Source organism: Dicentrarchus labrax, unplaced genomic scaffold (assembly GCF_905237075.1).
Source record: "Dicentrarchus labrax unplaced genomic scaffold, dlabrax2021, whole genome shotgun sequence".
Classification (NCBI taxonomy): domain Eukaryota; kingdom Metazoa; phylum Chordata; class Actinopteri; family Moronidae; genus Dicentrarchus; species Dicentrarchus labrax.
In genome coordinates, this window is record NW_026136721.1 from 29285924 (window position 1) to 29308404 (window position 22481).

The following is a 22481-nucleotide window of genomic DNA, read 5'->3' on the forward strand; positions in this document are numbered from 1 at the left end:
TTTGTGTGTTTCTTTCATTCCCACCCACAACCTGTGTTTTCTAAATTTGACCATTTCCCTCAGATTTTGTTTTTCACTGTCACTTCTCTTCCTTACTCTCATCTCACCCTCACAGCACTTTTTTCTTTAGTATCTCCATCTGTCACGTCTGTGTCTCAGTCCCAATCTTGTTCCTCTCCAGCATTCCCAGAGGAAACCATATACAAAGACTACAGAGTTTTCCTCTACACCAACATTTCTGCTGCAGTCAGGCTGTATCATGCTGTTTTGTGATGTTTGGGGGCAAAGTTTCTTTGAAGTGTTGTAGGGTTGCCTTGAAAAGGGAAAGGCAAGATTGTGTGTATATGGGGGATGGGGGTCTGAATAGCCTTTTGTGTGCTTTCTAAACCATATAAAATAGTACATTGTGGATAGATGTGGATACTACTGACCAGGTTCCATTCCTTTCTGCTTCTTGACAGCACTATCTGCTCTCACCACCCTACTCACTATTCACAAGACATGTTATCTGACGTTGGCCAGATTGAGACACATTAGATAGCCTCTTTGTGTGAATGTATGTGTGGAAGCGCGCATTTTATGAGCGTGTGTGTGTGGGTGCATGCATATGCATCTGTGTGTGTAAAAGATAGATTGTGAGACATCAGGGATCTGGTGCTATATGATGTCTGGCATGACATGAGAAGACATGCTTGGAATGAGATAGATTGTCAGCTTGCTATGGGTGCTGCATGCACTAGAGAGACAATTTCATGCTCCTTTTCGGGATTAAAGTCTGATTAGAAAAGTGTATTTATTCAACATTACACGTCCTGATTAGTGGTGTGACACAGGTGACTTGTGGCAAAGAGCCAGCTTACAGCACTGACAGACAGCATGCAGCCCAACGCTCCCCCTGCAAGATGACATCTGTGAACCTCAGCAGCATTGCCAACATCACAGCACACAGCAGATTGTAAATGTTATCAGTGCTGTCAGGTTTAGTCTATATTTGTCTCTGATATAGGCTCATAGTGCTCAACAAACAGTGTTATGACAAAAAACAACAGTGGGCAGTTGTGTTGACCAGAGATCTGACAAATCCTGGTTTGCTAGTGAGCTGTCAACTGGTCAGAGCTTTTGTGACCATAGTCCTCTTCACTGTTCCTGCACCAAACAGCTCGGCTTCGTCTGTTTCCTTACGGGACATCACCCCCTTGTGTTTGGTATGCAGGTGTCTAATCTGGGCTGATCCCTTTGTTCCCCATGTTTGGCAACGGTAGAAGCCCCTCGCTGGTCTGGGAAGCAGAGATGGCATTCCAGCAGCTCTCCATAATCCTCTGTCGGAAGTCCAGTAGACGAGTGGCTGGTGTTGATAAAACATGCTCCCTGTGGAATTTTACAGTTTGGGGATGTTCTCTTTGTTGTGTGCAGGGCGAAAAAAAAACCCACAGTGACTGCACTTTTTGCCATCCAAAAGAATGAAGCACATATGTGTAGATATTTGTTTCATGGTTTAATGGAGTCTGAACAAGTTGTTTGTGAATACATTATTTACACACTAAACCATCCTAAAAGTTATATTACTTTTAGACGAGTTATTTGTTGTTAATATCCCTGGACAGGCCTTCTCTCTTTCCACAGTTGACAGCTCTCTGTCATATGGTTTATCACACACTTTTAATCACCCACTCCTGTATGTAGCCCAGAGTTCATTTAGATGCATTGTGGTTATACAGAATTGATTTCTTGTTTTCACTGTTAGCTGCGTCAAGTGGCCATTCAGTTAAAATATTGCTTTTGCCATCATATGTATCGATCTGGTCTACATCTACACAAGGCTGCTTATTACTAAAGAGCGTGGGAGAAGAATTTTAAAAGTGTATAGTGTATGTGTGTGTTTGTGTGTGTCTTATGAACCCAACCCTGACAGAAACCTAACCTAGGTTGGGAACCACTGCTTTAGAACTACCATACTATCATTATGCTTTTCTTCAAATAATAGTTAAACACTAACACAATGACAGAATTAGAAATGGCTCAGATAATAATTAATTTCAAATGCATACTTTGGGGAATGATTTAAGTCAGGTGTTAAAATCGAATATTCTCTACAATTTATTTTTCTCCTATAGGTGCTTATCCGTGTCATTGATACCAACAACCACCGGCCACAGTTCTCTCAGCAGTGGTATGAGGTAAATGTCTCTGAAGACCAACCATCGGGGACGGAGGTCCTGCAGATCAGCGCTGTGGACCGGGACGAGAAGAACAAACTGACCTTTACACTCCTGAGCAGCACTGATCCCTTCAGCTTGAGGAAGTTCCGACTAGACCCTGGAACAGGCACTCTGTACACTGCTGAGCGACTGGATCATGAGACTATGCATCGCCACATCCTCACTGTCATGGTATGACTCTGACACTGACAATTTGCCAATAGTTGAAATGAATTATAAGAAGTTCCTATATATGAGTTCATTTCAGAATTGTTTGCTTTATTATGAAGTGAAAAACAATTAAATTAAGATACGTTTTTTTGTTTCTATGCTTTTCAGAATAGGAATAGTTTTTATTATGTTACCATTCAGGAATGAATTATCCCTTGAGGGCTCTCACGCTCTTGTCTGTCTGTTTTTCTTCCTCCCTCCTCTGTTCATCCGTCTGTCTGTTACTGTCTACATTTTTCTTTTCTAGGTGCGAGACCAGGACATCCCAGTAAAGAGGAACCTTGTTCGTGTTATTGTCAATGTGGGTGACACCAATGACAATGCACCCTGGTTTATAGGCACACCTTACTCTGGCCGTGTGTTTGAATCCGCAGCTGTAGGCTCGGCTGTGCTCCAGGTCACAGCTCTTGACAAAGACAAGGGCCACAATGCAGAGATTATCTACAGCATCGAATCAGGTAAATGAACACAAAGTTGCTGTGCCACTCTGTAGAGCTACAATTTCCCTAGGTTTTTTCTCATCACATAAAGCTTTCATTGTAAAATAATGCAAATGAAATCAACTCGTAAAAATGTATGAGTCATCTTGAGTCCTGCTGCCCACTGGATCTTGATCATGAATGGAATACTTTACAAAGAGTAGGAGAATATTGAAGACTTTGTCTAGAGGATCTCCAAATACGTGGGAGATGGGCAGATCCCCTCTCAGAATTTCCCACGATGGTTTTCTCCTACAATAAGCTGTTACATTAGAACTAGAAATGTATGGTTATTAGCTCTTTGCTCGAATACAGGCATATTTGAAATTGCTGAAATGACTTAATGTAAGTGAATTGTAGCTTGGTTTAAAAAAAAACATTTATGACGTTGGGATTTATAATGTTGGGAAAAACTACCCCTACTATCTTCATGATACATGTTTTGGTTCATTTTTTACCATACTTGTTTGCCATTACATTCCAGGCACATATCACAGGTCAGCAAAACATTTTTAGCACAGCCACAAAAATATCTAATTCTTTTGTCTGCTCTTTCTTACAGGAAATTTTGCAAACTCATTTTCCATCGACCCTGTTCTTGGAACAATTACAGTAGCCAAAGAGCTTGATCGGAGCAGCAAGACCCTGTTTGAACTCACAGTTAAGGCTTCTGATCATGGAATATCTCCACTGTCAACTACAGCTACTGTACACATTGTGGTAACAGTTTCTGACAATGCAGCCCCTAGATTCACTGAAAAAGAGTTTTCTGCAGAAGTAAGTGAATCAGCCCATCCAGGGAGTTTTGTCAGCTTAGTCACAACTGTCAGCCAGTCATCTGTTTTCTATCAAATAAAAGGTGGCAACATTAACAACGCATTTGATATAAACCCAAACTCGGGAGTGGTGGTGACCCAGAAAGCTTTAGATTATGAGACCATCCCTCATTACATCCTCATCATACAAGGCACCAATATGGCCGGACTTGCCAGCAACACAACACTTTTGATTCATCTAAAGGATGAAAATGACAATGCGCCAATCTTTCTCCAGAGGGAATTCAAAGGAGTAATCAGTGAGTCGGCCCCCATCAACAGTGTTGTTCTGACCCGTGAAAACACTCCCTTTGTCATTCGTGCCTCTGATGCTGATTGTGAACAGAATGCCATGCTCATCTATCAAATTGTCGAACCTTTTGCACATAACTATTTCGCTATTGACTCAAGCACTGGAGCCATCAGAATCACAACAACTTTGGATTACGAACAGAGGAATGTTTTCCGCTTCACAGTCCAGGTCCATGATCTAGGAATGCCACGCCTATTTGCAGAGACGGCGGCCAACGTGACCATTGAAGTAATTGATGTTAATGACTGTCCTCCAGTTTTTAGCCAAGAACTGTATGAGACAACCGTCATAGTGCCAACATACAAAGGAGTGGAAGTTATTAAGGTCAATGCTACAGACTCAGACTCTGGGCCTAACTCCAAACTTCTCTTCTCCATCTCCGAGGGAAATATTGGTGATAAATTTAAAATGGATCCAATCACAGGCATGATATCTATTCAGAATGTCACACAGCTCAGGAGCCGATATGAATTAAAGGTTAGGGTTTCCGATGGGAGATTTGCCACTGTTGCTGCGGTAAAGATAAATGTAAAGGAAAACAAGGAGAGTAAACTAAAGTTCACCAGGGAGTCCTTCAAAGCCTATGTCCAAGAAAACTCCTATGAGAAGAAAACACTAGCTGTCATTGCTGCTGTTGGGAACCAGGTGAACGAGCCTTTGTTTTACAAAATTTTAAACCCTGACAGCAAGTTTGATATCAGCCGCACATCGGGAGTCGTCTCAACCACTGGGATTCCATTTGATCGTGAGGCACAGGACACATTTGATATCGTTGTTGAGGTGACTAAAGAGGACACATCTGAAGATGGGGCTCATGTTCTAGTAACTGTGACAGTGGAAGATGTAAATGACAACAAACCTATGTTCGTGAACCTTCCCTATCATGCCCTGGTCCAGATGGACGCAGAGGAAGGCCAGGTCATCCGACAAGTCACAGCAGTGGACAAAGATATGGGCTTGAATGCAGATATCCATTATCTCCTGAAAGAACAACAGGAGCACTTTCAAATTAGCCCTTCTGGTGAAATTTCCCTCAGAAAGAAATTTGAGAAGGAGTCGCTTAACACAGACTTTGTCATCATTGTTATTGTAAAGGATAATGGAGAGCCAGCACTCTCAGCAGAAGTAGAAGTGCCAATAACTGTAGTGAACAAAGCAATGCCAGTGTTTGAGAAAGCTTTTTACAGCATTGAAATCCCTGAAAACATTCAGTTACACACACCTGTCCTTCATGTACAGGCCAATGATTCTGAAGGCCCTCGTATTGTGTACACCATCTCTGAGGGTGATCCTTTCAAACAGTTCTCAATTGATTTCAACACAGGTGTGATTCATGTAATACAACCTCTGGACTTTGAGACACATCCTGCTTACAAGTTAAATGTTAGAGCCACAGATTCTCTGACTGGAGCACACTCTGAAGTGTTTGTTGATATCATACTGGAAGATGTAAATGACAACACCCCTGTGTTCCTGTCAAAGGTCTACTATGCCAATATTTCAGAGGCCTCTGTCATTGGTACATCAATTTTGCAAGTTGATGCCAAAGATTCTGATACTGGTAATAACCAAGAAGTGTTCTTTCAGTTGGTTGAGGAAAAGGGGAAGAGCTCTGATTATTTCACTATTGACCGTGACACAGGAATAATCTCTACAGCTCAAGTTCTTGATCATGAGGAGATCCAGCAGCACAAGTTGAGAGTCCGTGTTGTGGACGGAGGAGTTCCAGCCCTCTCTAGTGATGTCCTTGTGACGATAGACATTACCGACCTGAATGACAACGCTCCAGTATTTACAGAGCACACTTACAAAACAACTGTTAGTGAATTGGCCCCACGAGGACACTTCATCACCCAAGTCCAAGCATCTGATGCTGATAGCTCAGACTCAAATAACTTGGAGTTCTCCATTATATCCAGCAACGAGGATCTGAACTTCTCCATTGACAAATACACAGGTGCCATTTTCATTTCCAACCACCGTAGGCCACATATGCAGCCTCTTTACAACCTCAACGTGTCAGTATCAGACGGCGTATTTAGAAGCTCAGCCCTTGTCATGATAACAGTTATTGGCGCCAACTTCCACAACCCCACCTTCTCTCAGGTGGACTATGTGGTAGAGCTTGTCGAAAACTCACCTGTTGGTACTTTGGTAGCAGAAGCAAAGGCAACAGATGATGATGAAGGCATTTATGGACAAATAACATACCAGATTGTCAATGACTTTGCAAAAGACAAGTTCTCTGTCAATGAAAATGGAGAGATTTTCACTCTAGAGAGCCTTGATCGTGAGAATACTGTTCAGAAGGTTATTCCTATTTCTCTCATAGCTAAAGATGGCGGTGGAAAAGTAGGCTTTTGTATAGTCAATGTCATTCTCACAGATGTCAATGACAATGCTCCACAATTCAGGGCAGCTGAGTACAAAGCCACTATTGCATCAGATGTCCCAAGGGGAACCTCCGTGGTTAAAATTGCTGCTTCAGACATGGACGAGGGAAGCAATGCTGACATTGAGTATTCAATTGAAGCAGATGTTGAAAACGTAGAGGAGAACTTTGAAATCCACCCAACCTCTGGGGTCATTGTGACCAAAGAGAGTCTCATTGGACTTGAAAATGAGCTCTATGCATTCTTTGTAAGGGCAAAAGATACTGGGAATCCACCCAAACATTCTATTGTGCAGGTTTACATTAGGATTGTCGCACCAGAGATTCCAATTCCCAAATTCACCGAAGCACATTACCGCTATACAATTGCAGAAGACCTTCCCATTGGCACAGAGATCGATGTAATACAGGCTGAAAGTGAGCAACCAGTCATTTACAGCCTTGTGAAAGGCAACACTCCCGAGAGCAATGAAGATGAGGTGTTTGTTGTAGACAAAGACAGTGGAGCCTTGAAGCTTCAGAAAAGCCTCGACCATGAGAGGACCAAATGGTACCAACTCACTTTGCTTTCCCAAACCAATAATGAGAACTATGACGTAGTGGCATCTGTAGATGTAAACATCCAAGTGAAAGATCTTAATGACAACAAACCTGCCTTTGAGTCAGACCCTTATGAGGCTGTCATTGTGGAAAACCTTCCAAGCGGGACTCAAGTGATCCAAGTCAAAGCCACCGACCAAGACTCTGGAACCAACGGCCACGTTGTTTACAGCCTCGACCCCAAGCAGAACTCGCAGGAGATCTCTGAGCTGTTTGCTGTTAATAGTGAAACCGGATGGGTGACCACCCTAAAAGAGCTAGACCGCGAAAAGATGGAAAAATATTCCATTGCTGTCCTAGCCACAGACCAAGGCGACAAAGTCCAACACGTTACTGACACGAGAGTGGAGGTAACAGTTGCCGATGTAAACGACAGCCCACCCCGTTTCACTGCAGAGATCTACAAAGGCACAGTCAGTGAAGATGACCCTCCTCCCAGCGGAGTGATCGCTATCCTCAGCACTACAGATGATGATTCTGAGGACATCAACAAACAAGTGAACTACTTCATCACAGGTGGGCATTTATTATTTTGCAAACCAGATAATTAGTAAGCCCAGAGAGTTTACTCCCTACTCCTTTGTGTAACAGTTTTTCATAAACAGAGCTTAGGGGGGATTATCCGTTTATGCCACTTAATATGATGATAATATCTCATCTTTGAAACATTACACAGTCCTATTATCTGTTAGGAGTCTGAGTTATCGTCTAATCTGCTGAAGCTAAAGGCAGATATTTAGGTCATCAAAATACAGAAATGTATAATTATCTGAATAATGCTTTGGAATAGACTGGGGAAATTCTTCCTCTGGTGCTAATTAGCAAGTGGGAATAACTATGCCAAGTCTGTAAATATCATGAGCAATCAGAAACCAGCATTATCATTAGTTAATGTACATTTTCTGTAGTTTTTTGGTTTGCAGGATATGCTTGTGTACCAAACATATTTGATTTGGAAGTAAGGATTTGCTTTGTGAAGTAGTGATGAATACTCATTAATAATAATTGATATTTAGTGAATGTTGTTTAAAATGCAGGACAGATGTTTATCCTTGTGTCTTTTTAATGACTCAAGCTGCTTACTGCTTCCCTGCTTCTGAGTTGTTGATCATTCTGAAGTGGTATATTTCTTTTTAACACCAAATAGGGGGGGATCCACTTGGCCAATTTGCCATCGAACACATTCAGAATGAATGGAAGGTCTCTGTCAGAAAGCCTTTGGACCGTGAAGAGAAGGACAATTATCTTCTTAACATTACTGCCAGTGATGGCATCTTCACTGCCAAAGCCACTGTGGAGGTCAAGGTGCTGGATGCCAACGACAACAGCCCTGTATGCGAAAAGGTAAAGTCTTTTTTTTGTTCTCAGCTGTGTCGTAATTTAATTTGCCCTTTGTTTCCTGTTCACTTTAATTTCTTCCTCTATTCCATTTTCCTCTTACTCCATCCATCCCTCAGACTCTATACAGTGAGAGCGTCCCAGAGGACTCCCCTGCTGGCAGGCTCATCCTGCAGGTCTCTGCCACAGATGCTGACATCCGCTCAAATGCCCAAATCTCTTACGAGCTCCAGGGAGCTGGATCTGAATTGTTCATCATTGACTCTGATACAGGTGTGTATCTGTATACTAACAGGAATGCAAGTAAATCCACATGTGTATGAAGAAGAGTATATTGATTCTGTGTAGTTTTGTGTTCAGTGTAAAACAGAAACACATTTAATCATTTAGTATTTATAAATTACTTATACACAGTCACACACACATAGTCGGATTGCATTCCAGCTATGTTGCAGGTTATTCTGAATATTGGGAAACAGTATGTGGGACACTCATGTTAAAGTCTCTCATGGAACACTCATGGTCCTCTGCTACAAGCCACAAAATAAAAATAGGCAGCTCAGCATGACAGCAGCCTTACATTACACTCTTAAGATTTGAGAATTGTGATCCCTCTGCAAAATGTTAGTATTTTTTTTATTTGTGGTGCTGTATGTGTGAATCATCATCAGCGATGGAGGAGGCAAGCATGTTTTCTTGTTCCCAGTTGTTATTTACTTATTCATTTTTAAAAGAGCCAAGAACATTTCCCCGCAGGGCAACTGAAAAACCCACAGTGGCACTAAAATACAGAGTTGCACACTTAAATTGAATTTATGACTGCTATACTTCTTGCCTGCAAATAATTTCTTCTGGGAGACCCTCTTAAATCAGACATTCCATCTGGCTGCTAGGATGAAACAAGAAAAGAAGAAGAAGAAGGAAAGAAAACAACAACAACGAAAAACAACGACAGTTAATCACCACCAACCTCGTTTTAAAATAAACGCAAAGTAAAAGTCTGAAAGGACAGAACAAACTAAGCCACTAGATTTAAACAGCTATACAACACATCTGCTACTGCATGGAATCTCAAAGTAGTGACACAATTCAGCCTTAATATGCCGAGAGACTGACACCAAAGCAGGCAATAAGGCAACAATACAATCCAGCTGTCTTTTGGCAACCTTTAATATTGAGTTACCAGCAGCAGTGCTACTGTTATGCAGAGGCTATGTTATTTTTTTTTTTTTTTAGTGCAGTCAAGTAGGATTATTGCAGATGAGGACTGCCAAGAGGCTCTGGAGTTTTCCAGAGAGGTTGTGGTAATGTTGGCTGCCTCACATCCCAGGACACTTCCAAGCTGCTCTTAGCTGCCAACTCTGATGGGTTCCTTCATCAGCCCGCTCTCTTTGCCATTTTCTCCCTTCTGTTGTGCTTCAATTACTTTTTTATCCCCCTCTTCTCTCTCTTGAAAGCTATTAGTTCTTTGGATGCCTTGTTAGTTGACAGTAGACAAGGGGGTTACAGTGCTTTTGAGTATACATGCTTTGTCCTCTCATACATAAACTCAATCTCTTGATTAATTGCTTACACTGATTATATGTCTGTAAATTAAAGGCTTTTTATGTTGTTGTATAAATAGCAAATTACACCCTTCTACTCTCCAAAGAGTGTGTGTATTTGGGCTTTGGATTTTGCTCAAAATTGTTCTGTCTCACCTTCAGGGGAGTTGAAGACCTCACAGCCCCTGGACCGAGAGGAGCAAGACGAGCACAGGTTCAAAATGCGGGCGGTGGACGGAGGAGGGCGGTACTGCGAAGCTGACATCCACATCACTGTGGAAGATGTCAATGACAACCTGCCGCAGTTCTCATCCGACCCCTACACCATTACAGTCTTTGAGAACACAGAGATTGGCACATATGTGGCAAAGCTGCTAGCTAACGATATTGATGCAGGTGAGTTCTCAAGCACAATTATTCCATGGTCATGTACTTAAGAAACAATCAGTCCTGAAAAAAGACCTAGAAAAAAACCGTAATACTACAGGAAAAAGCACTAAGGAAAGTGAATCCATTATGTAATGGTTACTTTTGAAATGGAAAATCTGGGTTAAAAAGCTTAAAAATCATCTTTAACTTGAATCATATTATCAAAGTAACCATCAACAAACAATTGGGTAAAGAATCAGACACTCGTTCTGGTTTTGGTTTCTGTTTCAGCTGAGTCATTTTGGCTAGTTAAGAAGAAGAAGTCGTTAGAAGTAGTTAACTAGTTAAGCTATATACATTATTATTGTTATAATTCAAGAATATACTTATACTAAGGGTGTTTAGCATCATTATATACAGTATGCATATCCATCCTGGCTAAATGCTGACTCATAATACAATTATCTTTCCTTTATGCAACAGCATTACACTAAATGGCAAGAGGGAAGGATAACAAATGTGGAATTTCATGAATGATCAACCCCTCAAATTAAAAGCTCCATTACACTCTAATGAAATTCTTCTCTCGTCAAGCTGAATTCTCAAAAGGGTTGATTGCAATTTTCCATTTGCCTGGTGCAAAGCCACAGGGCCACATATTTATCTGCGGCGTCTTCACCTTTCAGTAAACATTGCCAACCACTAAGAGGCTGGCATATTGATAAGACTTACACCATGCAGTTAAACAACCATTTAAGCTCCTCGAGACTTCATCCAGGAAGCTATTGGACCTGCCGTTCCAGATTACACGTTTAGTTGAGTGGAGTAGGACATTCTAGCATGAAGAACCATTTCAGCCTGTTCACTGTCAGAGAATCAACGCCCTCTCTTTCTTTTTCCCTTTTTCAGTCCCTCAATTTGGCCGGACTGACAGCTTGACAGAATGAAAGGGATGCTAGAACTGGGTTCCTCAGAGTATAACGTTAAACGGTGAAAGGAAAGAGCTGGTATTAAGACATTTCTTTCCTGAGGCTTTGCTGGCACAAAATTTGCTTCAAATCTTGAATATCAAGGGTAAGGGTACTTGAAGGAGAGGTGGAGAAAAAAAGGTGCTCCCTGCAGTTTAGCCAGCGGCAGTAATTATTTAGAGTTACGCGGAGTGAAAGCAGAGGGTATTTGATTAGTATTTCTCTCACTTGTGCGGGTATCGCACACATTGAGAGTTTCTTTTTTCTGTCTTGTCTTGTATTTTCTGATTCAGGTGCAAGTTTGAAGCGCAACTGGCAACATGTAGAGTATAAAAGAGAAAATAGGCATTGTAGCTTTGACCCAGTTCACTTCAGTCAGCTGTCTGCCACCAGCCATCAAAACGCGAAGCCTAATGTAACCCTCCTCCTAAGAGAAAAGAGTTGCTTTAGCGAGCATCGATATTTGACTGCATATCTCTGAAAGGACTCATTCTTGGCACTGGCTGCTGTGTGCCACAGCCTCTATGATCCGCCTGCCCATTTGGCTGGAAGATGTTTGATACGTACCCACATTGCTGCTCTTCAGTTCAGCCTGCTGTTACAATCTCTGACAGACAGCACTTATCAGTGTGGAATAGTTATGAGCCAGACAAACAGACCCAAACTGGTTCCCTTGATCTGTGATAAACTGAAGTAACATTCCACATTCTTTCTCTGATTTTGCTTTGTCCTTTATCACTCTGCCTGGAGTGTCTGTCCTTACTGCCTTACTGTTGTTATTTTCTTTATGTGATTTCACATGTTGCTCCAGTGTTGAGGAATTTAATCATTCTCTGCTTTGTCCACCTTGGTGCTGCGCCAGATTCATACAAATTCTCAACAGTCTTGCCTCCAATACAGCAGAGAAAGATGTCTTAAGTACCAGCTGTCCTCGAAATGAAACTATCTGTGGATCATAGTGCAATCCGGATGTTTGCTTTTAATATTAAAGAAATGACATGTGAATAAAGGCGCAGTATAACATTGTCTTTAATATAGGGTTGCAAATAATTAATATTTTGATCAGTTAATCTGCTGATTGTTTTCTTGATTAATCCCTTGTTTTGTGTCTAAAATGTTTGAAAGTAGCAAAAAATGGCCATTATGATTTTCGACAGCTGAAAATTATTAAAGTTTTAAAGTTAAAGGTTCAGTTTACCATCATAAATGCTGAGTCATTTTCTGTTAATTTCAGCTCCACTATGATATTAAACATTCCAGCCATAGGACTGAGAAGCGCATACAATCATAAACATATGTGTAAGAGACAATATAGCCAATTGAGATGCAGCACAATTCACTTAACCACCATTAAGCAATTGTCCCAAGGATGATCAGATCAGATAAAAGTGATGGGAAACCATATAAGCAGGGCTCCCTGTGGTAGTCTCTCCACAACGATAATGAGATCCAAGGAGGATGGGGGCACTTACCTGATAAATGGGAATATAATAGCATATTCCAAATGGGGGCCACCTGCAGAAAGGCATTATGATTATTATTGTGATCCGTCTCTGTCTTGTTGCTGGGAGCGTTTTGCTAGTGGGAGGACATGAGTTATGAGGATGGCATGGATTAGACGTTTACAGCTCCTGTTTATCAGAGGCTGTGCGGAAGATGGATGTTTTGGAATGAGAATAGAAGGTGATGATTTTAATCATTCAAGAATCAATAGATCAATATAAGAATCAATACGCCCTGTGCTTAAAGGAGTATTTCTCTTGATGTGGCCATTAATCTTATTGGTGAGGATAACATTTTACTCACCAGCTTAATTGCTGAGATGTGGATAGTAAGGCAGGCATCATCAACAGACAGGTTGTAAACGGAGACGTATCACAGATTCACGTTGTAAAAAAACCCTCCTGTCCTTTGTCTGTCATTCCAGGTCTTAACAGCGACATCCTCTACTCATTGGTCAATACTGCTGATGGATTTTTCTCAATTGACGAGCACACTGGTGTAATAAGCCTGGAGCGTCCCCTGGACCGCGAGGTGCAGTCAGCATATGAGCTGATGGCTCGCGCCAGTGACCAGGGCTCCCCACGACTCTCTTCACAGTGCCAGGTTGTGATCTCTGTCCTGGACATCAACGATAATCCGCCAGTGTTTGAGCACCGCGAGTACACGGCTGCGGTGTCTGAGGATGTGGCGGTGGGCACACAGTTGCTCAGAGTGCAAGCAGCCAGCCGCGACACTGAGGCTAACGGAGAGATCTCTTACAGCATCATCAGTGGGAATGAGCATGGAATGTTCAGCGTGGACCCACGCACTGGTATGTGGTTGCATAGATGGCTTTTCTTTTGTATATTCCTTTAACTTTTATTGTGCTCTTAGCTTTCTCACTATGGTGGTATAACACAACGTTTAGTACTGCTTCTGTAATCCAATTATATTTTATATTGAATTCTAAAAAAAACTATTTCATCACATTAAATTACCTTTCTACTGTCACCACAGGGGTTAAAGGTACCCCGTGGAGTTTTTGACCACAGGTAGCACTGTGGAGCAAGGTTTTTACAAATGGGTCGAATGTTTGGTTGATATCGCATACGCACACAAGGAAGCACATTCCTGTTTAGGTTCCACACTATTCCACTGATCAACAGTTGGGCTCATAGAAATACGGCGACAAAAGCAGAGAAGAAGACTGTTGGACAACATGGATGTGAGCATTGCACAACCATATTTGTTTATTTGTTTACAAAGAACATCCACTGAGCACCTTCAAATGTGGAGTGAAACATCAGGAGCCTACACTGTCTGCATTCCTGTCTTCTCATTAAGTCATGCTAAATTGCCATGGGAACAATCATTCACAAATGGCAGTATCATTAAGCAATCCCAGACACCGTATCCTAAATGGAAATTTTTACAAATTAAAACATTTGCTAATCAAATTCACTGCAATCTGTGTTCAACCATCAGTAGATTTCACTCCAATTTTTAAAAACATCACGCTGTTTTGTCTCTTGGCTGGTCTGTGATTTGCTGGCTTCATCGCTGCAACGTGTGACACCAAACAAAACAAATAGGATACTGTTCTGTTGTCTAGCTGCAAGCAGTATTGCAAGTTAAAACAGCTGAACCGAGCATTAAATTTAGAATTTCAAATGAGAGTAAGTGACGGCTGACGATTTGACTTTACGGTTTATGGTGCATTTCAGCTAAAAATATTTGCATGTAGAGTTAAAAACAAGTTTACAAAGGTTATAACAGGGCAAAAAATGAATGACTTAGAGTTGGGTACCCCTCTGCAGTAAATGCTGCAAATATAGTACATGAAAACAAAGAAGAACAATGGTCATCTTTTATATTTAGATAACGTATTGGTATTGAAGTCTGAATTCTTATAACACTAGCTTTTCCTACCACTCTGACTCTTTGTCCTCAGGTGACATCTTTGTGATTGAGCCGTTGGACTATGAGGTCTCCCATGAATACTACATCACCATAGAGGCTACAGATGGTGGCTCACCACCGCTCAGTGACATGGCCACTGTGAACATCAACCTGACTGATGTCAATGACAACAGACCTGCCTTCAGCCAGGACGTCTACACAGCCGTCGTCAGCGAGGACACTGAGCTGGGAAAGACTGTGTTGGCGGTGAGAATATACGTACTATCTTTAGGGACATGTTTATATACAGTGGGCGCTTGTTGTCGGGCAATAACACATAATTACTATAAAACTGCATGAAGGGTGAAAGACATTTTTTTTTCTCTTAACTTTCCGTTTTGTTAACTATCTCCTCTCTGCCCATTAGTCGCTGCATACACTATCACATATCTGCACCTGTGGCAAATCACCATCTGGTGGCGTAGCTAAATTAGGACCAGTGCTCTTCATGCTCACTGCACTGCTGTTCTCGCGCATTTTCTGACACACATGCTCAAACAGTTTAATTGAAAGGCATTTGACTCATTATGCCCGTATCTAAGATGAGGCCTTTTCTACCGTGTGCATGTTAAATTTTCACTCCATCTGTTTCTATCTGCCCACCTCTCATCTCTCCCTTCATAAAAAACCTCTGCTTATGACGATTTATCTGTGTGTCTTATGTACCTGAATATAAATTATACATCAGAAAATTTGATTATAATACCTGCCATTGTCTCATACTTGTAAATCTTCTCTGTCTGCTGATTTCCCCTGGGATCCCTTTCAATATGAAAGACTGTGTGTGTTTCTGTGTGTGTGTCTCTTGGAGAAGGGTGCACAGGCGAAAGAAAAGGTCATATCTGTCAGATGTTGCAATAACAGGGCTGCAACTAACGATTATTACTGATAAATTGTCAAAAAATAATGAAAAAAGTCCATCTCGGATTTATTAATTTTGTGTTGATCAAGTAATGACTAATGTGTTCAGCCTTACAATAGTGCTTTAAAGCACCTGAAAACTTAATTTCAAATCCGAATATATTCTTTTAAAACAATACATATTCGTAAACAACAGTCAAAGATAGAAGAAGATTTCTTAGTTGTTGTTTAGTAAGAGTTTAACTTGCTTTATCAGGACTGTGTGGGTGTGGTTTTCAACAATCCACCAACAGTCATCAGAATTCAAACGTTGCTAAGTCCTAATTGGCGTTGAATCATAAGATGTCAGCCTTTTTTCAAACTCACCCACCGACTTTAAACTAGTAAAGAACACCTTTGATTATTGTTTATTGGTCATTGTTTTGATCGTTTGTTTGATCCAAAGGTGATGGCTGAGGATGTAGACGGGCCCTCTTACAATCGGGTGCGGTACTCCATCGTGGACGGTAACCAGGGCAGCCCCTTCACCATCGATCCGGTCAGAGGAGAGCTGAAAGTTGCTCGCCAGCTGGACAGAGAGAGAGTAAGAGAAACAGCAGATACAATGCTGACTGTACATATAGAGTTTAATCCACTGAGGGACTAATTGCACTCTATGCAGAATCCAATCAGACTCATGTCAGGCCTAATAGGGAAGCTTGTTTACTGATCTCCTTCTGCATTATAGCTTACAAAAGAAGCTTTGCCTACGTATGGTAATTCTCTCCCTCCCTCTCTTTTTCTCAGACTTCAGGGTACACTCTGACGGTGGTAGCCTCAGACAACGGAGTGCCCCCTCTTTCCAGCAGCGCCATGATCAACATCGACATCTCAGATGTCAACGACAACCCGCCACTTTTCTCCCAAGCCAACTACAGCCTCATCATCCAGGTGAGAGAAGAGAGAGGGCTCAGTGTAGATGGTTGAGAGGATGAGAATGAGGTAGATGGAAGGGGAGAAAGAGGGGGGGGGGGGATTGCAGTGGACACACAGAGAGAGGGATTAACAGGGAGAAATAATGGGAGACTGTGCGACTAGAATGTCAAGAAGCAAGTAGGAGGATGGAGCAAGAACAGAGGTAAGGACAGGGGAGAAAGATGGGGAGGGAGGGAATTGTACGACAGATGCTGCATTTTAAGTATAAGAATGCAGATGAGGAATGAAAGGGAGAGACTAAGGCGGGACTGATGAAGAGTGGGAATGTGCAATATACTAAGCCAAAAATGGTTGACTGGAGTAAAGGGAAAATATGTAAGAATGAGAAGAAAATGCACCTGTATTCCAGTTTGGGGGATCAAAAAAAGGGAAAATAATGATTCAAAAGGAAAGAGGAAAGATGATTCATCTCCAATTTTCCTGTCTGTTTAGAAATCTGAAAAAGCTATTTAAGAGACACTGCGAGGAGGCAGGGTACACATTGCACACAGCTCAAGCACTTCAGGATGAAACATTGTTTTGCCTCTGAAAAAATCCTGACTGGCTTTATTTTACTTCTTGATCAAAGTGAAGTAGAAAAATTCACACTAAAACAGAACAAGAAGAAAACAGGGCACATAGTGTACACACCTCAAGAAATATCAAGAGGTTTTTTTTTTAACACTGGAGAATAAAAGTGACTTTTGAGTCAGGACTTGAAAGAGTCAACAAAAGGGACAGATCTGAAGCCCGTTCAGGGACACTAAAGACAAAGGCTTAACTGTGTAACTGACATGTTGCCTCTTGCTGGAACTCATCTAAAGCCTAGTCACAGCATTGCAGTCCAGGACAACTGACACAATACCAGCAATGCATTAAGAAAGAAAAAAATAAATAGATAAAGTCATCACATTTATTACAGTATAAAAAGATAAAGTCATCTGTAACCTTGCCCAAATCTTTAAAGCGGCTATAATCAGTATTTTTATGTCGGCACTGGATCAAATGACAGGTGTGATGTGAAAGGTGTCGCTCATAGTGACAGACCCACAGATAATTATTACTCATCTCTCAGCTGATGGTTTGGGTTTTCTGGAGCTCAACTTTACAGTTTTGGACAAAAACATGGCTGTACATGAAGATAATGTTGCTCTGTAACTGCTGAATATGCAAATAGAAACTGTTGACCTGTTTTCGCAGGTTTAATTTAAGAGCAGATGGCAAAAGTGATTGCTGATCACTGTTATTGAGCCAAAACAAATAGGAGAGCTTTGTTTTTTCCATGTTTAGTCACACACTTACATTTTCTCCCCCTGATGTGGGTGCATTGCCTAACTCCTGCGAAACATTACATCGTAAAACATCCCAGAACTGAAGAGCATCAGGAGAGCTACCTCCTCTCACCACAAAATATTAAACATGCCTCTCTTGCACCCCGCAGGAGAATCGACCACAAGGCACAAGTGTTCTTCAACTAACCGTAACCGACCGGGACGCTTCCCACAATGGCCCACCTTTCACCTTTACCATCATGGATGGGAACGAGGGCAATGCTTTCAAAATCGATCAGCAGGGAGCTCTAGTGGCCGTGGGAGCACTGAATAGGAAAACTAAAGAACACTACCTACTTCAAGCACAGGTGAGTCACAGCACCGAGGAGAAACCAGAGTTGAGAGGTTGTATCGATTTAACCGTCAAGGCACAGCAACCTGATCTATTTGTTTTCCCTCTTTTCCCTCCCTGTACCTTCTCTCTGTCATGCTCACTCGTTGCCATCTCTTTTTTCCCCTACTAGTCAATGTTCTTCTCTGCATATATGCAATCTAAAAAAAGCTTTTCACCTTGTATACCCTGTTTAAGAGGCTGAATTGAAATAAGCATCAGAGTGCATCTCTCAGGATAATCATAAATCAAAGAGATTTTCTTTGAGTTGGCGTGATCACGTGTGTTGCTTGGTGTTGATGTGTCACCTTAGAGAAAAGAACAGAGAAAAAAAAAAACGAGTGGGCAGATGGGATATGAAATCTAAGTGTGATGTCTTGTTACACACGCGATGCACACTCAGATTTGAGTCAGAGATGTTGTCTTCTTTTCTCGCAGAGCTGATGACCATCCGTGTGAAAGTGGAAATGTTAAAATGTTCTGTAGATGAATTTGTTGGTTTTAATACCCAGTGCACCTACAGCATGTAGATGCTGTCCACTCAGGGTTATCAGCGAAAGAGCTTGATTGCCCTCTGCTGTTGGAAATATAATGCTTGCAGATGAAGACTTACAGTGCACATCATATCGTCATGCATGTGTCTCCTTCTCCTTTTCCTGTTCAGGTGTCAGACAGTGGCAAACCTCAGCTCTTTTCCACCGCCTTCATCAGCGTACGCATAATCGAGGAGAGCATCTACCCTCCTGCTATTCTTCCTCTGGACATCTTTGTGACCACCGCCGGTGATGAATACCCTGGAGGCGTCCTGGGCAAGATCCACGCCACTGATCAAGACATCTACGACACGCTCACCTACAGCCTTGCCCCATCTTCTTCCTCATCCTCAGACGAGAGCGATGCCGTGTTCTCAGTCTCCGCCTCTGATGGAAAAGTTATCGCCGTACGGCCGCTCGACGTGGGCCACTACTCTCTCAACGTGACGGTGACTGACGGGCGCTTCACCACAGCTGCCGATGTCACCGTGCATGTTAGGCAAGCAGCTCATCAGGCTCTGGACAACTCTATCGCAGTGCGCTTCGCAGATATTGCCCCGGAGGAGTTTGTCGGGGATTACTGGCGCAACTTCCAGCGGGCCCTCAGAAATATCGCTGGAGTTCGGAGGAGTGAAGTGCAGTTAGTGAGCCTGCAGCCTTCAGAGCAAGGAGATCTGGATGTGCTGTTGACTCTAGAGAGATCTGGCAGCCCCTACCAATCTCAGGAGGTGAGAACGGCCATGATTACATTTTATATTTCTATATGTTCATTTGTCACTCAACTGTTTCTTTGTTGTTGAAGCCACAGATGTTGTGATTCTCTGTTTTGGGCTTCTACGAACAACCACCGATCGATACATTGTTTAGCCTCTAAACCGTCAGAAATTTGTGAAAAATTTCACAATTTTCCCAAGGTGAATTACTTCTTTTGTCCGACCAACAGAAAACCCAAAGATATTCAGTTTGCAATGACATAAAATAAGAGAAAAGTTGAAAATCTTCACATTGTCACTTCTCACTGTTGAAATAGTTGCAGATCAATTTTCTGTGTAATTCTTTTTGGAGCTGCAAACAAATATTGTCATTATTGATTAATCTGCTGATATTTGTGTAATGTAGTTTACATAATGAATGAGAAATGGCACTCACACATTAGTTTCCAAAAGACCAACTGTCCAAAGCCCAAAGATATTCATTATACAAAAGAGCAAATACTAACATTTCAGAAGCTGGAACCCGTAAGTTGGACTGCAACTAACAATATTCTTTTTTATTGATTAAAGATGATTATTTTCTTGATAAATGGATTAATTATTTTGTCTATAAAAAGAAAATTGTGAACATTGTGTTACAATTTCCCAGAGCCAAAGGTGCACCTTCAGATCCCATGTTTTATCTTAGCATTAGTCCAAATTCAAATGTATTCAGCTTACTATCATTCATAAAAACTGAACATCTGGGAAGCAAACATTGCATTTTGCTTAAAAAATATATAGAATTTCTGTAAGTTCAGCAAGTGATCAATAAGATGTTTTGGTTCCTTTAAGGTCAGAAATGGTTTCAGCTCTACCTGTGAATATTATCGTGATAAATGACTTCAGTTATTAATAAATTATCCAATCTGTTGCTGATTGATGTTCTGTCATTCCACTAATGGAGTCCCCATTATTGAGTCTATTGGCGTTCTCGTCTTCAGGTCGTCTTCCGTAAGCTGAACTCCTCTGCGGCTGTGATCGAGGAGATGACGGGGGTTCGGATCGTGCGGGTGGTGCAGAAGCTGTGTGCGGGTCTTGACTGCCCGTTGCGCTTCTGCGACGAGGTCATCTCCCTGGATAAGACCGCCATGTCCACTCACAGCACGGCTCGCCTCAGCTTTGTTACGCCGCGACACGTGAGGACTGCAACCTGCCGGTGTGAAGGTAGACTGATCACACCTCACGTTCACGCATTTACACATTCACTGTCTGTTAGAAACTCCTATTCTGAATGGAACTATGTTGGCATTTAGGTGGCAGATGTCCCGTGTTGAACAACCTGTGTGAGAACAACCCCTGCCCTGAGGGTATGGAGTGTGTGGCAGATCCTAGAGAGACCGTGTACAGTTGCGTGTGTCCAGAGGGCAAAAAGGGCAAATGCTCCGGTAAGACCACCCACCTCTTTTCCTGTGTTTCCAGATATCTTGATCTAGTGATGTTGAAAAGAATGTTTTTTTTTGTTACATTTTTTTCTTAATACATGTCTGTTACTTGATGTCAGATGGTCACTCGCTGACGTTCAGCGGCAGCGGCTATGTGAAATACCATCTGATGGAGAACGAGAACAAGGAGTTGATGAAACTATCTCTGCGACTCAGGACCTTCACCAGCCATGCTACTGTCATGTATGCTAAAGGCACCGACTACAGCATCCTAGAGGTGTGTGTGTGTGTGTGTGTGTGTGTGTGTGTGTAAATGTATTTGTCTGGCCTTATTACTCAGCCATAACAGTACATTTATCCCTCGACCTCTTTAAAAACTGAAATGATAACTCTCACTTATCATAATTAAGTCTAGACCGACTGTCCCTCTGCATTTCCTAGCTTGCCTCTGTATTACCGCTCAGCATTTCCATATCAGAATAAACACATAACTGACCCGCCCTCCCATGAGAGCGTCCAGCTATGTGTACCAGCCAACTTTCCTGAAGGGTTCAAAAAGCCATTTTTAAAACCTGTTTCACATGAGGGACTATGGGAATGTGGTGGTGGCTTGAAAAAAATCACACACAAGAGCTATTTTAGTACTGGGAGGGAACAGAAAGCAGTTTTCCACACATTCCTTTTAGAGTCTGTCTGGTATAGCAGTCTGCACATCAGACTTTGGACTAAAACCTGGCCGGCTAAGAGGCAGTTATTGTTTATCAGACTGCCATGTAAGGCTTTTAATATCTCCAAACTGTGGTATGTTTTATTTAGAGCCATGAACAGAAGTTAGCAGGTTTTCCTCTAAAGCTAGTGTTATCTAATATTATCAAGAGAAATCTGTCTCTTGATCTCTGTATTATCAAGCTAAATTATTTCATGGCATGCCCAATGTATTGATATAGATTGTACTTTCTGATAGAGAGTGATTCATGACAGTGTGGATGTATAACAGTGCCTTGATGATTTGCCTACGATTTCTCCGTCCAAGTGTTAATCATGTGAAGTGTTAATCAAAAAGGGAAACAAAGAACAGAAGCAATGAGATGAATAACCTCCATCTGTCTGATATATGCTGATGGTTTATCATGTTCTAACTCCATACTGTCTGACTCTAAAATAGATCGTGAACGGCCGCCTGCAGTACAAGTTCGACTGCGGCAGTGGCCCCGGCCTCGTGTCGGTCCACAGCGCTCAGGTTAACGACGGGGAGTGGCACACTGTCTCACTGGAGGTGGATGGTAATTACGCTAAGCTCGTGCTGGACAGGGTGCATGCCGCCTCAGGCACAGCACCAGGCACCCTGCGGACCCTCAACCTTGACAACAGCATTTACTTTGGCGGCCATGTACGCCAGCACGCCTCTGCTCGCCACGGACGCAGCCTGCCTGTCACCAACGGCCTCCGCGGCTGCATGGAGGCTATCACCCTGAACGGCCTGGAGCTGCCTCTCAACACCAAGGCGCACCGGGCCCACGCTGTGCTGGAGGACATCGTGGACGTGGCTCCGGGCTGTGCACTTGCACCTGCTGAGAGTTGTTCAAGCAACCCCTGCACTAACGGAGGGAGCTGCACCTCGCTGCCTAATGGAGGTACATAATGTC

At 42.2% G+C, this 22481-nt stretch overlaps 1 protein-coding gene across 8 annotated transcripts in view; it reads left to right on the top strand.

The window, feature by feature from the left end:
• The window catches only part of fat1a (FAT atypical cadherin 1a), a 74019-nt gene that overhangs the window by 43808 nt on the left and 7730 nt on the right, over window positions 1–22481 (top strand). For all 8 annotated transcript variants that reach the window (XR_007881792.1, XM_051386695.1, XM_051386700.1 and 5 more), the window contains 16 exons: window positions 2115–2390; window positions 2677–2887; window positions 3471–7544; window positions 8176–8372; window positions 8486–8639; window positions 10073–10306; window positions 13175–13561; window positions 14681–14895; window positions 15995–16132; window positions 16336–16479; window positions 17945–18142; window positions 18830–19426; window positions 20395–20617; window positions 20707–20838; window positions 20955–21112; window positions 22001–22469. Coding sequence is in view for 7 of the 8 variants with exons in the window: in XM_051386695.1 (XP_051242655.1) it covers window positions 2115–2390; window positions 2677–2887; window positions 3471–7544; window positions 8176–8372; window positions 8486–8639; window positions 10073–10306; window positions 13175–13561; window positions 14681–14895; window positions 15995–16132; window positions 16336–16479; window positions 17945–18142; window positions 18830–19426; window positions 20395–20617; window positions 20707–20838; window positions 20955–21112; window positions 22001–22469 (7807 nt within the window). In the remaining variant the exon portion in view is untranslated. The remainder of the gene's footprint in view (window positions 1–2114; window positions 2391–2676; window positions 2888–3470; window positions 7545–8175; window positions 8373–8485; window positions 8640–10072; window positions 10307–13174; window positions 13562–14680; window positions 14896–15994; window positions 16133–16335; window positions 16480–17944; window positions 18143–18829; window positions 19427–20394; window positions 20618–20706; window positions 20839–20954; window positions 21113–22000; window positions 22470–22481) is intronic.